Genomic DNA, 17,283 nt, shown 5'->3' with positions numbered 1-17,283 from the left:
CACACTTCCTTATGGGATTTTGAATTCATTAATGCTGAGGTTTACAGAACATGCCCCCCATTTATAAATGTATTATTGAGTTTACAGTTTAAAAAATTAAGCCTGGGTATCAAACCTCAATATTTTTTGAGTGCCAGCTGAAACGCATTTTTAGCATCAAAAAGAGTCAATTACTAAAACAGATTTGGTCAGCTTTTCCGGTCTAGCTTCTATTCAGGCAAATTTAATAATACAACACATGCTTATATTGTCCAAACTAAGGTATCAAAATAATGATTGTTTTGGTATTTAAAAGAAAGCCCAACTCTGTACAAATTAATACCATTTCTCACTGTTTGTTTAAAGAAATTAAACTTTATGTAACAACTTCTAATAATAAAAATGTATATTTATATAGTGCCTTTAACAAAGCTCACTTTACAGAATGGATTGTACATACAATGCACAGACACAGACACAACTCTTGTGAGACTAAAGTGACTGACAGCAGTAATTGCTAATAGTTACTGGTATCATTTTAATGTTAAAACATATCAGGTCTTGCTGTAAATTCCTCATGTTTTCACGGATCATTTACACCAGTGAAGTTACTCTTAAGAAGGTTGCACAGCTCAAATTTGGTAAATGTTTTTTGAACCTGCAGTGCTCCAAATCTACCGGCAGAAACAAAAAGCCCAATTTTGATGGAGACATGCATCGTTTACAATTCTTAAGTTCAATTTCATCGCACTACCATTTCATAAATAAGCAGCTTTCAAGACCTTCTCTCATTCAATTCTGCTAAGGCCCTCTCCTCAGGTATCTTTCAGTTTGTTCTCCTTTATTTGACTTCCTGTGTTTGCTTCCCGCTCCACTTCGTATGGCATGTGAGTAACATGCCTCTCTCCACCCAGCAGAACTCATTAAGATTATGCTGCTCTTGTTTCCACAGAACTGTCATTTCATCTCTCCAGCCAGGGCAATCTGTGTCTTTAGCTATGGTCGCCAGGCAATATCTCTGCCCATTTTCTCTCCTCCACTGTTCATGCAGTGAATTGAGACCCAAAAGGGGAAATGTTTGGGAAGTTTGAACTCATGTCAACACACAAGTCCAAAAAAAGCTAACATTCAGAGCAAATCAAAGACTAAAACAGCAGGCTCATAATGCTGCACTGGACAGAAGACATTTCCTGGCTAGGTTGACAGGTATTTAGGTATTTTGTAGATTAGTGCAGTTCTATATTTATCCAACAAAAATGTCAAACATTAGCTTGATGCAGCATCTCAAATGTAAGAATTTGCTACTCTTCAATGTTTTATATAATTTAATATCTTTGGTTTTTGGAGTGTTGGTTGGACAAAACAAGCAATCTGGGAATTTATAGGGCGCTGACAGAATAATTGATACTGAAAATAATCAATAGTTGCAGCCCTACAGTAGATTTACAATTACAAGGGCAATAACAGTTTACACTGTGGTTACACTTGCTCTAAGGGCTAGAAGACTCCATCAATACAAAGGGCACACTTGGTTTGCAGGTTAACCGTGCATGCGTTCCTTACCTGTTGTTCTCTACATTAGTGCCAGCACAGTCCACCCCAGGGGCCAAAACCCTCACCAAAGACTGGGAGTAAAAGGGACGGATGGCCTGACCAAATTCAAGGAGTAGAGGGTTTCAAGAGCTACAAAGAGCTAATGCACCATGGTTTATCAAATTGGGATTTGCCACACACACAAACCATTTCAGCGGTGTCTAAACCTTTCAGGATGTAAAGTATGTTTCATGAAACATCCCTTAATGTCATCATTTCCCAACACAGTTTAGCTGCCATATTTAAGAGGCAGGCAAAGTGAGAATTTGTACTCAATAGAATATGTTCACAAAAATGCCACAGATTCACAAGGAAAAAAAAAATCAGGAGTGAGAGTGATATAACAATATTCTAGCTTTTATCCACAGCCTTAATTACTGTTGTAGAGGCGGTGAGGATAAAAGAGTCTCATTGATTCTCCTTGGAGAATAAAGAGGCTGGGCCCAATATAATTAAGGTTTAAAAAAATATTGAACTCCAAACGTCCATCAAACCTGGCATTTTTCAAGGTCCTCAGAGAGCTCGCTTATGAAAAGGTCTTTTGACAAAGTTGTAGAGATAATTAAGAGTTCCAATTCTATCACCCTGAATGGTTAAAAGCAGTTATCTGGTAACTAGAAACAATAATTAGATAAAAAGCAACTCCACTGTTCAGCTCATCCCGTTCTGTAGCTTTTCCATGCTGACATACGTTCCCAGAGTGTGTTTGGTGGACCTTCAGCCTTGTTTAAGGTATGTATTAGTTTGTATAACCTCTTCAGTGTTGGGGGGGGACCTTCTGATATGGTAGTGCATGTTTCAAAACCCTCCGTCTGAATAATGCTGTGGAATAATGAGGTGGGGAGCAAAGGCTGTAGCCCACGGCTTTGACCGTCTCAATGACCTGATTATGTCAGGGACTGTCAGCTGCCAAGACACTACAAAAGCACAGAGCACCCCATCAAGTCCATATCCACAGTGATCTGTTTCTAGTGCTCCAGGCACCTTGTGAGCCAGGGAAGTCCATACTGTCTCATTAGCAACGTTTAGCATCAAGCGCTTGCCCACAGACAAAACTTTATTATAAACAATGAGGCATGGTCACTCTAGTGGTATTGAAACCTAATTCCAGCCAGCTAAATGTCAATTTTAACAACTATAATTACTTAAAATACACTTGCTTTGGCTTGTTTTTTAGTGCAAAGAAATTTCACCTACTGCTTCGGTTTCACCGTGTTCGTGTTAAGTTTACACTAAGTACAATGCAAGTGTTAAAAAATGAAACAGGGGTTAAGGTAAATAACACAGAGTGGCATGAAAGGGCACATTGTCTATACAATTTTCCTTTAATATGTGCTGTGTGCACCTGCGATAAGATGATTCATTAGATAGGGTCTCACAATGACAAGCATCATCGTTCAAGCCTCTGGCTACTGATGGAACAATTCTGCAGCCACCCTGTAAATATGACAAGGTCAGCGTTTTACTGCGACAGGCGCATGCGGATAAGAGGAAGAAGGGCTTTGTTTATTCCCAAAAAGTTTAATATATGGTGGGGTGGCTACTAGAGTGTAGACAAACAGCTTCAAGACAACACACACTCATCACTAGAAATCTATGAGGAAAGATCAAAAACACTATACAAATGTTTAATATGAAGCTGCACATTTGTTCATGATTGATGGTCCAGCAACATCTCTTACAGATCTGTTGCCAAGGAAATTGTCCACTACACAGCACTTACCTGTCCTTGTGCGTTGGTGACCAGCTGTCCAGACGCTCCTTGCAGGTTTGAGAGGGTGTTACCGAACACCTGAGAACCGGCGATGGATCCCATGGCTGCTGCCGCTGCTACCGCCGCCTGGCTAGCCAATGGATTCAGCTGGTGAGATCAAAGAAATCATACGTTAAAACTGCACCTGTTCACCCGTGCAGATGTTTACAAGTATGACTAAAAAAGCAAGTTCAGGAGAGCTTGATGTGCGAGGCGTCATTGTTGCCAAGGCCAGAATAGGCTAACTGAAGTGAGGCCAGAATATTCCAGGAGAGAGGGCTATACAGTCCATCATACAGTTCCCAGAGGTCTGTGCTCCTGCACCCAGCGGGAGGATCAAGGGTGGGGAGAAGCAGTGAGAACGGGAGGGTGATTGTGAATAAGTGACCATTTTACCACTGTAAGTGCTTACTCTGGCCCCCGGGGCTCCCCAAGGGCCAAGCCAAGCCTCTCCACCTGCAGCAATGGCCCAACAGCATCCCCCTTTCACATTAGAGCCAGGCAGTGTGGCCATGTATCACTATATAGCTAACCCCTTCAATACGCTTCGACTAAGAATTCCTCCTGCTTCATGATGCACAAGCACACAGCTACTTTTGAAGGAGAGCAGGGTTAAAATGACCATCTTTAGCTCTGCTATAATGGACTTAGATGGTCTCTCCTGTGATTGTGAAAAGAGGCTGCTTGCATCAGGGACAGGTTGTAGAGCCCCGCCACATCGCCAAGATTACCCATTTAAATCAAGCTAACCACTTATTAGGGGGCTGAAAATGCACAGCTGATTTGGTTGTAGTGCAGCAGAGCAAAGTCTTATTAGGTTGAGTAAGTAGATCAAAGACCAAGAAGAGATAGGAGACCTCCCAATTACTCAACAGAATAGAGAAATAACAGAAACACTGCTTAGAAGCCGGCTGCTTGCTCCCTGCTGCTAATACTGGCTGCAAACATATTCAAACAAACTGCTGATATTTAAAGCAGAATCTATGTGAAAAAAGTATTGCATGTGTTTTATGACGTGTATGTATAATACAATGTGCTGTAAAATTAATTATTTTTCCACTCTCTGTGCTCTGCAGGGAATTCAGCTTTGTTCATCTGAAATCATTCAGTTGCCATTTATCTTTTAGCTTACCCCACCACCATATATTATTACACTTTCTGAAATCAAATGATGAAAAAATGCCACAGAACGATCAATACTTTTTCATTGACAGTAAAGGTTAAGCACATTAACAATGACACTGCATTTGTCTTATGAAATCATATTTCATGTAGGTGGCCTTAAATTGGCCGTGATTGATATTGCCTCCCCTTGTCTGAAAGTCATCCAGTTTTTCCTCGATAATAGCAAGATTGTCTTTTATGTGTCCAGCAGTTGTCCTTCGGATATCATGACGTCTCAAATGTTAGAAAAGCACAAACCTGATTCTGACATTACATGCAAGGAACAAGATAAAAGAACCTCAGGCTGGAACATTTGATAGTAAGTTCCCCAACCTATATGCACCTTAGGATAATATGTGAGCTTATTTGGAGGCTTTAACACTTAAGGAAAGGTGCTTTATATGTTCATTAAACTCTAAAATCAACAGTGGAAGACACATGCATTTATTTTACGACACACTATTTACCCCAACACATGTCATTTTAAATAACCATTTCTGATGTTGGATCTTCCAAAAAACTGTAGTTTGTATTACAATGAAGTTGAAGTGCTGCAGATTAATCTTCTCATTATGATGCATCTTCTTAACCAAACAATTAGATACACTAACAGTTAGATAGTGAAATTTTAATTCATGTAGAGACCTGACTCATTTCACTACAATATACAGTGCAATATGGAATGAAACAATAACTGTTATTAAGCCTGGGAGATAGATGTTGGTTATTTTACATGTAATTTTGCAGACATTTGCCATATCATAATTTTTTCCCATTTTGAATAATATCCTAATATTAATATTGTAAGAATTATGTCACCCAACCATAACTGATATAATATAGCCATAATTTAAATATACTGATAAATGTACAAATGGCTATATTATAGCTTTTGTTTTTATTACCACAATAACCAAAAAGACTGTGGTGATAAAAACAGACATTTAGTTTGAATATACAGAAAAAGAAACAATCCTCTTTGACTATTTCCCACTTAAAGACAAATGTGAATTAATACTTTTGTTTGGAAACCTTTAAAATTTGTTGAAAATGTTTTAAAAAGAGAAGCAGCTTAAGGCAACAACACAAGACTGAAACATCTCGCAGAGCAAAATGCCCTTTTCTTAGTTTTAAATAGGAAGAGTTTTATGTTAATTAAATAGTAAGTAAAATGATATACCAAGATGGATTTGGCCAACACATGTCTAAGCAAGTAGAATGCAAATTAACACCACAATCTTCAAAGTTCTAAAATAATAAGAAATATTCCTCTTATTTGTCCTCATACCTGGCAAATAAAGCTGATTCTGAGTCTGATGAGATTTGACAAATTAGTAGTGAGTTTTTACTTGAGACAGTGCTGAACTAATACTCAAAGATTTCCTCTTCATTTATGATTGAAAAAGTAGAAGTAGTAGTTGAGAGGAAGAAAAATTAAATGTGGACTATCTACTGGTTGTGGTAGTTTATGTTTTCAGAATATAAAATGCTTTCTTAAGAGTTCCAGTATTATGGGTGTTGTAATAGTGAACAGAGACACTGAGAAAATCCAACATGGCCAGTTAAACGGAGCTAAAAAGAGGCTACAGATCAACAAACAGATAATTTGATCTGCCCGGGCGGGCACACCCCGGGTCTCCCTGAAAATCTGTTGTGCTTGGTGTCATTGCGTGAGTGAACGGTTGTTGGAGAAGCTTCCAGAATGATTTGAAATATTATCATTGTGTTTCATTTGATAATAGCCCTTTCAGGTGCTATGTTATTCTGGTAAATCTAGGTGAAAAGATAGCAGGCGTTATTGCTGCATCTTCTTCCTGGCACTGGGTAATATGGATAGCAGTTGGAAGGAGAGCCAGGAATAAGGAGAGGCGAGGCTGTGTTCAACACCTAAACAGGTGATTTTCCGCCACGGTGACTCCTCTCAACACCTCGGCGGGAGGCACAAAATGACAGACCTAGCCTAGCATTTGTACTGATTGCATGTGTTGGAGGAGATAAACAGTGATCTTCCAGTTTGCAGAGCCTGCATGTTAACCATTGTGTTTCAATCATTTCATTTCATGGAAAGGGGCGTCAAGAGGATTTTTAGCAGCATAGACCACTGTGGTCAGTGTTGGAGTAACAAATATAAACTGGAGCCAGTGTTTGTTAAAGAAATGTTTGAAATGTTAAAGTTAAATTTAAGTAAAAGTAGAAATATTACAACATTCCAGTTTTATTTTGTCAAGACATTGAAGCCTCCATAATATTATGTGACATCATCTTGTCACCTTTAAGTCACCACAACTGCCTTCACTCTCGGCACTATCACAGTTTAATATAGCCAAATATAAAAGACTAGATTGAGATCAGCAAACACAAAACAAGTATCTCTGAAAGAACAAAAAAAGCCTGCAAATTGTTAAAAACGCATCATTTCTCTGGACGGTATGAAGGTAGAGCGAATCTAAACTCCGCCAGGCTCTCTGTCGCCTGTTTGACCATGAGGGTCACCTGGTGCAGCAACCCGTGTAATCTCAGGAATAGAAGGGAAAATAGCGTCCCTGCAAACCGTGGAGGGACCCCTGGAAACCAAAATTGTCTGACACAAACTAACTGGAGTTTATTCGTGGTTTTGCTCTTTTCATATGGCCGTTTTAAACTTAATTGCTTTTTTTTCAGGGCCTGCACAAGACAAAAAACAGCGAAGATAAATTGACAACGTACTGCGGACACCAGCAGGCGGGCAGATTTGTCTACGCTCAGGCTTCAGCGGTGTGTAACACTTAGTGTCTGCTCATCTATGATTCAACAACAGACATGTATCTAATATATCACAGAAAACTGGAAAAGAAAATATAAGACCATAGAGAATGATTCAGCAAATTAGTGGTCAGTAAGTATTAACTTGATAATGACAACAGCTGCATGTAAACGTTTGTTGAGAAATAGAATTCTCAGCCAAAAAGCTTCAAAGTAGGCAAAACCAGTCAATAGCACTATTGTTTCAGAAAAGAATGTCCTCTAGAACAACATGGAAGTTTCCCTAGTTGATCCCGGCCCCACATCTCTGTCTGCTCCCTGCTCTTTTCCTACTTCGGAGTGAATGTAATCAGCTGTGACATGAGAAAACACGTTCTCTGTCTGTCAGGACTCTGCTAGTCTTCCACTGACAGTCCTCTGCTGACTCTCTTCCTCCTCCTCCTCCCCCAAAATGGCCTCTCCCCTACCTCCTTGTCTCTCCTCCCTCACATCCGCTGTGCTTATGAACATCAAAATGCCATTAGGCCCTCCAAAACACCTTTGGTCCCTTGGTTAGCATGGCCTCGCACTGTGGTCGTGCACTCTTGAGTCGTCCGAGCCCTGGCTATTGCTCACCACTGGGCCTCTGCTCCGGCCGTTGTGAAAAATAAACCCCAAAGAGAACCATTCTTGAGAAAAAATATTGGGAAGTGAAAGACGGATAGAACAACTGGGGCAGATAACACCCGGCAGAATACAATAACGCTGCATCCGGAGACGGTTGGACATTGTAATTGCTTAAGGCAGTGAAGGGATGGTGGTGGCAGCAGGCTGAATGTGAAGGTGGCATGGTGGGTGCTAATGGAGTGATGTCATATGAAACAGCAGAATGACAGCTAGTTAACTAAGAAGGTTTGGCTGATCAAATAAAATGCATTAACTCCAGGAAATAGATATCGCAGGCTGCCCCAGAAATGGCCATTTCTAATGAGGCAAAATGCAAATGAAGGAGGAAAAGAGTCGTGAAAACGTTTAAACTAACTATAAAGGGATGATGAAGTGTCGGACAGTGGCCGTCAATCTCCCCTCTCATTACCCTCATGTGAAATTAACAGCAGCTTTAATCATTACATAAAATCTGCTCCAGCCCATTTGTTGATAATTGTGAGGCACAGAGGTTCAGAGTGGGTTCTTTGTCATCAATCACAGCAGCAGTATATTTCCTCTGGTTAGGGGACACGCCATGAGTACAAATATAAGTTATACTACATTCCTCTTACACTATTTCTCTTCCTGAAGAATGATCTATAATATTTAGCTGTTTCCAGATGTATTAAATTTGAAACTACTTGGTGATTAAGTATCTACAGAAAAGTGCTGACCATTTCAGCTCATGATGTGACATATTTGGTGCAGTTATTTCTGTACCATACTATTGTTGGGTTGGAAATCATAGCAGCGTTAAACCTGTGTTGTAGTAAATCTACTGCTGCCCTGGCTATGACTTTAAAGTGGATCCATGGCAGCGTTTTTTGGTTGCTTTGTGAAAATGAAAAATAAAAATCATTAAATTCATGCGATTGGACTATAAAGACATCATCAACACTATTATTTTCGTGTGTTATTGAAAACTCTCCCCAGTCTTTGGATGGTAATTACCTTATTTATTCAATACGTACTAAAACATTATTTTGATTTTAAGAGTTTTGTTTCCATTGCAGCGACTACATCCTATTCATTTTCATTTAGTTGGAAATGGCTTCTCCTTTCACTCTGCTGTTGTTTGACATATAAATATAGCATTTGAATGACTTTAATATCCTTCTAATCAATGTCCAGTGATCTTTTGATGTCCTCAATTCAATATAGGAAGGGTCATCCATGCCGCAGCTTTATAAACACAATAAAGGTAAATGATTACTCTGCACTGTGGTGTCCAAAAATACGGCCAGTAATGAAGAGAAATGGAGGAGTTTGAGGGGGAGGCCTGTCATGTGTCATTGGCCAACTCTAAGCCCTAAGATTAATCACGAGAGAGGGGCTCTGTGGCTAAGATGTGGTCACCCTTGATCAATAAATCCACCTCCCTCCCCTCCCCTCCCTCCGTCTCCCTGCTTCACGGTCTCTCTCTTTTTCTCCAAAATATACACAATTGTTGTAAATCAGCATAAATGGAGAAATGAACTGACGACATTTACCAGCCGTATTTGTATTGATTCCTCTAGTTTTTCCTTCTGAGCCTCCCCTGCTTAAGGAGTTGACTTAAAAAAATGCACTGTTGTAGCATTCTAGTCCATTTACAAAACTCCATCAATTACACATTCCCATAATGAAAAAGGACATAATATCACCCACCAAGAAAAAAATAAAAATGCAAAATGGTCCTCATGGAGTTCGGGGTAGCAGAGTTTAGAGGAATTCCTATTTACACAGCCAACTATACATGGAAAATATATACCAAATCTAGTTTCCACTAACCATGACCGAAAACTCTTTGGAGAAGAATTTCTAATAATATTCTGCAGGGACCACAAATGGGCCTTTTGACTTGGTCTATGAGGAGGGCATAATGCAATAACATTGCATTAGAAGGGTCTATTTACAGCGTGGCAGCGCTGCTCGGCTGTATTCCTTGTGTGAACCGGTGCTCTGTTTGCGGTCACTAATGGGCATCAGAAATTACAGGCAGTGGAAACGCGCCCCGCGGGGGGACTGGCCTCCTCAGTGGAGCGGAGCACTTAGACAGTGTCTGGGAGCTGACTGGAGGAGGAAGGGGGGAACTCAATGTCACAGCCCTGCCTCATAATTAAAGAAACCCTATTCCTTATCCACTGTTAGGTGAGCCCTGGCTTGGTGCTCCATCTCAGGGCTCCCCTGTGGGCGTCTAATGCGTGTTGCCCCCAATGTGCATGTGGGCTGATCATGGAGTTATGCCTTTCTGCTGGGTGTTCTGCGGGGTGGCGGAGCTGGAAGCCCTCTGGCCACCATGAGACCAGCGGGGCCATGTTTAGAAGAATCACAGACCTCAAAAAGTGAAGAAAATATCAACTGAGGTGAGATCTGAAAACCCAATAAAACCAGAAAAGCCAAAAAGTAAGTGACAGTTATAATTTTAGAATTGAGAGAGCCTCCAAAGTTTTCCAAATGATCCTTCTGAATGATGATATGATAAATTTAAGTTTCTCCTTATTTATAAATTCAGGGCTCATCGTTGGTCCTTAAGTCTGTAGATTTCCTTCCTGCCTAATCCCTCATTTGTAGTAAATAAAAGTAGTAGAGCTGTCATGGTCAGGTTGTTTTCCTCATCTAGCTCCCATGCTTTATAATTATTCATATGAAATGTGGTTCTGTTGATGGGCAACAGTCTTATTTTCTGCTTCAGTCAACAGTGCACATTTGTATTTCTAAATTGTGGAGCGCTTGTTATGTAAGGCAATTTTCTGCCTTCTTAAGAGCCGGATCTCCTGTGCATTAATAAGAGGCTAGGCTGAGCTGCTGGAGAGCTGAGGGCCTGTTCATGCTCTAAACCACACAGCCAAAACTAGCAGCACACAGTCTGGCAACACATACCATTTACACATATTTAAAAGTTTTATTAAAAAAATTTGATTTTCAAACAGGTGTAATTGGGGATAATGGATTCAGATAATCACTTGAAGATTCATGTTAAATGTAAGAATATCACTGGATTTTCTTTTTTTTTTCTTTTTTTTTGTTGAAAGGCAGCTGATGACATGAAAGGGAAGAAAGAGGGGGAATGACATGCAGCAAAGGGCTGCATGTCGGAGTTGAACATGCAGCTGCTGCTTTGAGAAGTACACCTCTATATATGGGCGCCAATCCGGGCACACACGCCTGGATTTTAGAAAGTAATGAGACCGGAAATCCATGTATCTCCAAACATCGCGGTCCCAAGTTTTTTAAAACTAAATAAGCAAAATAATGTTTGGGACTTTGACCAACAGGAATTTGTTTGGCTTTCACAAGCAATCAAAATAGGTTTTGGAGCTGCACAAAGTAGTTTACTGCAAGGCAGTTAAAAAACATCTGTAACATTTCTATTAATAAACTCTGAAAGCTTTTTTTTCAAACCCGACATCACAGTTAAATTATGAGACACTCGAAAGATAATGGGCTCTTTCCTCAACTTTAGCGTTGCCAGTTTCATCGACAAGCCACAGTATGAGCCATTTGGTCTACATTTGAGCTTGTCATTACCATCATTCCACACACGTGGAATGATGGTGGCAGGTTTTGCTAAATTGAACAGACGTGGAGCTGATCTAGAAAATCGATTAATCGATGAGCAAGGGTCATTTGATACACATGTTAATATAATGGGGAAGACGCCCACTGCTCATAAAAAAAAGACACATTTGGAGCAAATTGGACGATGGTGATTTTAACAGCGGTTGACATTAGTAAAAGTGCACTGCACTGGAAAACAGTGACATGAGTGTCTGAAGGGGCTTCAGCTGGAGACAAAAGCAGCAGAGATGGGCCAGAGACTTGAGGAGGATGGTGGAGCAAATGGGAGGAGGAGGGGAGAATGGCAAGGAGAGATGGAGAGTGCAGACAGCTAGGCCTCTGAAAAGCCGTTGTGGTTGGCAGGCGCTGACCTTGGTGACGATGGGTTTTCACCAGAGGCTTCTAATGAAGGCTGATTGCCAGGGAATAGTGAGGGAGCCAAGGGGGGAGGAGAGAGAGCAACAGAGAGTGAGAAGAGAGAGAGAAAAGGATAGTGGAGAGTCTCAGGTAATTGCAGCACTTGTGGGTCTGAGGCCCTGCGGTCCTGTGATGTCGGGGTGCAGTGGGGAAGAAGAGAGATGTCTGTGGACGCTTTGGTGGTAAATTGTGGAGCACAGGGATGGGAGGCAGGCCTCTAGGCTGTAATTACCCGTATGAGTGTGCGGCTGGAGAGTGGACAGGCCCAGTGTGGGGCTCTGACAGCGATCAAGGAGACGACTGCGAGAGACAAGTGCAAGGGGAGTAGAGACAGACACACAGGCAGAAGGCAGGAGTCTGACTGAGGAGGAAGACAAGACACTTCCTTTTTCGTCAGGGCCCCTAAAAACCAGCCAGCCAAACACTGGACCAAGGTCAGAGGCTATTAGCTAACACACAACTTGCCGGTGACAAGACAGCCATGACAAGAGCAATGTAGAGACTGCTCAGCAGTGTTGAAGTTGTCCCCGTAAGGAGGAAGACATAATGCAGAAGGATTTGGCTAAAAACAAACAATTAATAGTGACTAATTAGATCAGAGCCAGAGAGAGAGAGAGAGAGAGAGAGAGAGAGAGAGAGAGAGAGAGAGAGAGAGAGAGATGTTGGGGCTCCGCTGGATGGTGCAGCAAAGTCAGGAGGGTCTGGTGCGTACCAACTGGAATAAGAGAGTTGATAGGCTGGCCTAAGCTTCCCGCTGCCACGGATCAGTATGTACTACCTCTCCTTTCCCTGCCTGGGCTGATGTAACTCACTGGAGTGGCAAATTACACCAAACCTACAGCTGTAGCCCGACATTATGATTAATTTGATCAGTAATTTCTCCTGTTTTTCATTTTAATCGCCGCGACCATTCTGCTGTGGCAGGTCTTTCAGATCTAATTAAGATCAATTCCGGTGTAAAAGACTTGGCGAGCGCCTTTACCCCGTCAAATCCCTGAGCTCTCCGGGCGTGGAAAAAACCTGCAGCTCTAATCAATCAACTTCCAGCAAAATCCAGCGGGCTCCCGCAATCAGCCCATTAACACACTTAAGCAAATTTCATAATCTCCCCCGTGTATTTGTCATCCCCGTGGTGGCTATTTCAGGCAGCCACAGGCAACATCTCACTGTACTCTGCATGTTGGGGAACAGAGAGGCTGTGGGCGGCGTTAGAAAGGTAAATTCTTACTCTCTTTACTCTGTTAACCAAATTAGCTGCAGTAGTCTAAGAGACCATTGACTCAAGGGGACACAGTCTGTTGTGATGTGATTCTTTTTCTAATCGGGTTATTAATGAGCCAATAATGAATTCTGTTTTTCACAAATTAAAAACACCAAACACTAAAAACACTAGGGATGTAATGAATGCTCAGGATTTCCTCACTTTGGGTTTAAGCAGATCACACACCTCCCATGAGAAGAGAATTACAATGGGACATTAATTGGAACATAATGAGTGTTTGTCTCTCTGCAGCGCTGTGCTGTATTTTCAGCAAATAGTTGAACGGCTGGGTGATTCTGCACGTCTGAATAATGACAGTAGGAAATAGGGGTGTTATCTGTGTAATGCTGATTGTATTATGGTAATTATGACTCGACTTTACTGCACAGACCAGTTCCTCTGGGTGAAGCGTGGAAACACCAGAATTGCCCTTCTGTGTTTTCAATTAAAATTAACAAAAGAAAGATCACGATGACAATTCACGTGTGTTTGTGAGAAAGTCTCTGCTCAGGGAGTCTCCCCAAATTAAAAACTTGTGGAGAGAGGGGGAGCTACATTTTGAATCCTACTGCAGCCTTGACTGGGTGCTGGTGAGGCTGCAACCTGTCCTTGGGTGAGCTCCTCGCTGGGTGACATACTCTTTGACAACACCAGCAATGACCCAGAGAAACTAAACCTTTTATGGCCATTCTGCTTCGCCCACACACAAACACACACACGTTCCATAATCCTATTTGATGAGGCAATATCTTAATGATACCTGATGTAGCCGCTTTGGCCCCCCTCATGGGAGGTCTGTCCTCAGTCAACATAATCAGCCTCACTGCTCCTTATAGAAGAAGACAATCCGTGTAAAGCTAAGTGTCTCTGTCTTATCAATTGCAGTGCTGCATGTTTTAAAGTAACTCTCCTTACTTTGTGAGTCAGAGAAAAAAAGATTATAGAATATTCAACAAAGCTGTGGTTTACTATTAAATCTGAGACTTATGAGTTGGATAGTCTGATTGTAGTGTATGACCCAAAGTATGTGTACGTTGATGCAAGCTTAATGTGTGAATCTGTATGTTGGTCAGTAGCCCTTATAGCCACAGTCGGATTGGACAGGGTGTTTGGTGCGATGTAGCGACTAGCCTTTGGAGCCCATTAAATCCAGAGACTGTTTTTCCTGCTGAGTCTCACTAGGCCATGACAGGGCCGGAGAGGGCTGCAAGGGGAGAAACAAATAGCCCAACTCATCCTGGCCATAAAGAAGGTTGCACCACAACCCAATAAGGGTCTGACGCTGATGAATGTGACCAGGGACAGAAAGGCGACCCTGGCCAGTCTCCACCAGAAATGAAACCACAGGGACATAAAATAGGTTATTATCGTCACACAGTGACAGCCAGACGGACAGAAGGGCCGAGATGAATAGACGGACAAAGTGACTAAAAAGGAGCTTTAGTAGGAAGAGCAGCAAAGATTAAGGGGCTGATTACAGCCAGAAAGTCCAAGGTTAGATAACCTCAGAGCCCCTCCTGAATCTGCAGTAAGAGGATGTGAGTCGTGATTCTAGTCTGGTTGTGAGATTTGATGTGCTCAAGTACGTCGAGGCCTCAGCAACAAGATGCATATTCTCATAGCTCCACATAAACAAAAGAGCTGCCAGCCTCCATTCAAATGCTGCCACTTGATAAAGATCAAGTGCTGACAGATAATCGAGCATTGTGCTGATCGCTTGAAGCACTTTGTTTCTTTTAGTGGAGAATTACAAATCTAATTTGTTGTAAGTAACTAGATGGGTATTTTTTATGGTTCTCATGATGTACTTAATTTCTCATGTCCATGAAAAATTATATGAATAGGCAAAAGGAAGCTGATTACTTCTGAAAGCCTATCTGCGTACAAGTATGAGTAGGAGTGTTGAGCAAACTTAATATGCAAAATGCAAAAAGCAAAGAACCAATCTTGCATACTGGATCTGTATTGCTGTTGATACGGGTGGATATATTGGATTAATGAAATCAGTTATTAGTCAGAAGTAACCAATCCAAATTAAATAGTGTTTCTTGGTAATATTACGCAAAAATTTCAATAAATTATACATATTTAAAATTTGTACAAGCCTAAACAGAAAGTTGGAGTAAGATCATCTCAAATTACAGCCAAGTGGTAACTCATGTTACCTTACAAAAATAACAAAGGATTCCAATCAGTTGCATACATAGACTGTATAAAAGAAGTGGAAAGTGAAAGCCACCTTGACGTCACCCATTAGAAGCCTCGAGTTTGGCATTTTGGCCATCGCAATCTTGTTTTTAAGAGCCAGAAGTGGCCATATTTGGATAAGAGGGTGGAGCTGGGGAGGAGCGCTAAACTAAAGGAACCAACTATCGCTAGGGCTAGCTATCGAGCTTGGTTAGAAAGATACATGCACCGAATTCTGAACAAGACATTTTAGGCAACCACAATTTTAAAATGAACTTTTATGAACTGAAAATACACTGAAAGGGTCAAATCTCTAAGATGAAAACACGGACTTGAAAAAGGTTCACAGCTATTTAAATGTGAAGTTGTTGACAGACTCACCGGTAAAGACATGGGTGGGGTGACTGGCGAAGGAAGGCTGCGAGCTGGCGACTGGCTGGGCCGGTGCGGCGGGGAGTGCTGCGGTTGTCCAGAGGTGGAGGAGCAGGTAGACCCTGGAGAGGGGACAGAGGTCAGCTGCTGGCTGGGCGGGGTAATGTGATGCTGGGATGACAGCTGGTTCTGGGCATGGGAGAGGGTCTGTTGGTGATGGTGTTGCTGCTGCTGCTGCTGCTGCTGCTGTTGCTGCTGGTGGTGGTGCTGCTGCATCTGTTGGAGTTGCTGCAGGTGTTGGAGCTGGGAGTTCAGTGATGAGGTAGCTGTTGATGAAAGAGCAGTGAGTTGTTTGATTCTTCTTCGTGCTGGAGACCTGAACTCTCCAAATAGAGTGCATCATACACAAATGAGTTTGGACTGACAGCCTGTGTTTTAGCACTTAAACATGAAGCCTTCATTATTTGAAGAATATGCTCACACCTCAGATAGATATACACATGGAGGTGTGGGATGCATAGGGTGAATAGTGAGAGACAGATGTAAATTGCATGGAGCCACAACAAGGTCCTCCAGGGTTTTTAGCCTGCATGATAGAGTCAGTGAATTTAATTTAGCGAGTTGGAGGACAAAGCTATCAAGCCTGGCTGATATAATTGCTCTCTCTGGAGCCAAAAGTCTTCATTGTCACTTGGAGAATGTCAGAATCTTTGGTTTAATGGCTTAAAATCTCATAGGAAAGAGACATCCATCTTCACTGGAAGACTTCAGAAATAAACCCATTAACTAATTGGATCCAATAATGGCACGCCATTGGAACCTAATTTCTACAATTAAATGCTTATACATTTTTATCCTGTTAAAAAAGAAACAGTTAACACTCAAGCTGAGCCAGACTGCAGACAGACCAACATGCCAGTATTCCCATGGGCCCAGAATGTCCACCTCAAATATAGTATAAAATAAATATAAAAATCTCTTGGTGGAAACACTGTGCAGGTGGCACCTCAATTTCATGCTAATTTTCCATGGCAGATTACTCATAAGCATCTAAATGCAGAATGTGGTGGATCTTCTATCAGTTCACACATAAATCAATACCACAACATAGACAACAAACAATGTCAGTATCAAACGTACTACTATATGTGGAGAATTGCGCTAAAAAACAACATCTAAGCTGACCTTCACAGCTCCTTAAATAGAAAAAAAGGACAAACTGAGTTTCCACACAGATATGATAGATAAAAAAGTGTTTTTATACCTAAGCTCACACTCAGAAAGCTCTTGACAGTCTTTTTTTCAGTCAAACCCAGCAGAAAATCCTTAAAAGAAACTATATTCTAGAAAAAATAATCAAATGTATAAAGTGACGGACAGTTAATCGGTTGCCTTTAACTCTGTGATGTTACAGCTTTGTATAGAGAACAAAAGGATAAATACAACAGATGACCATGACAGAATCCAACATGATTTTCTGAGGATTAAAAGAATAATACAATCTCAGTGGGGAGAAGACATGATCCGAATGTTGATATTTGACTGGACTTCACAAACTGGACTGCACTACAGAAAGAAACTGTTATGG

At 41.4% G+C, this 17,283-nt stretch overlaps 1 protein-coding gene and 1 long non-coding RNA gene across 2 annotated transcripts in view; one reads left to right on the top strand and one right to left on the bottom strand.

Moving 5' to 3' along the window:
- pou6f2 (POU class 6 homeobox 2) overlaps nucleotides 1-17,283 on the bottom strand; it is a 68,764-nt gene that overhangs the window by 15,032 nt on the left and 36,449 nt on the right. The window contains exons 4-5 of the mRNA XM_034862376.1: nucleotides 15,705-16,021; nucleotides 3,296-3,433 (exon numbers count right to left, since the gene is read on the bottom strand). Of these exons, the coding sequence (XP_034718267.1) occupies nucleotides 3,296-3,433; nucleotides 15,705-16,021 (455 nt within the window). The remainder of the gene's footprint in view (nucleotides 1-3,295; nucleotides 3,434-15,704; nucleotides 16,022-17,283) is intronic.
- LOC117938051 lies at nucleotides 1,314-15,497 on the top strand. Its single transcript, XR_004655315.1, has 4 exons — nucleotides 1,314-1,325; nucleotides 8,107-8,109; nucleotides 11,806-11,813; nucleotides 15,394-15,497. It is a non-coding gene; the product is annotated as an uncharacterized LOC117938051 (long non-coding RNA).

The sequence above is a fragment of the Etheostoma cragini genome, chromosome 22, assembly GCF_013103735.1.
Source record: "Etheostoma cragini isolate CJK2018 chromosome 22, CSU_Ecrag_1.0, whole genome shotgun sequence".
Lineage (NCBI taxonomy): Eukaryota > Metazoa > Chordata > Actinopteri > Perciformes > Percidae > Etheostoma > Etheostoma cragini.
Note: the sequence above shows the minus strand (reverse complement) of the source record. Positions and strands in the feature narration are given on the sequence as shown.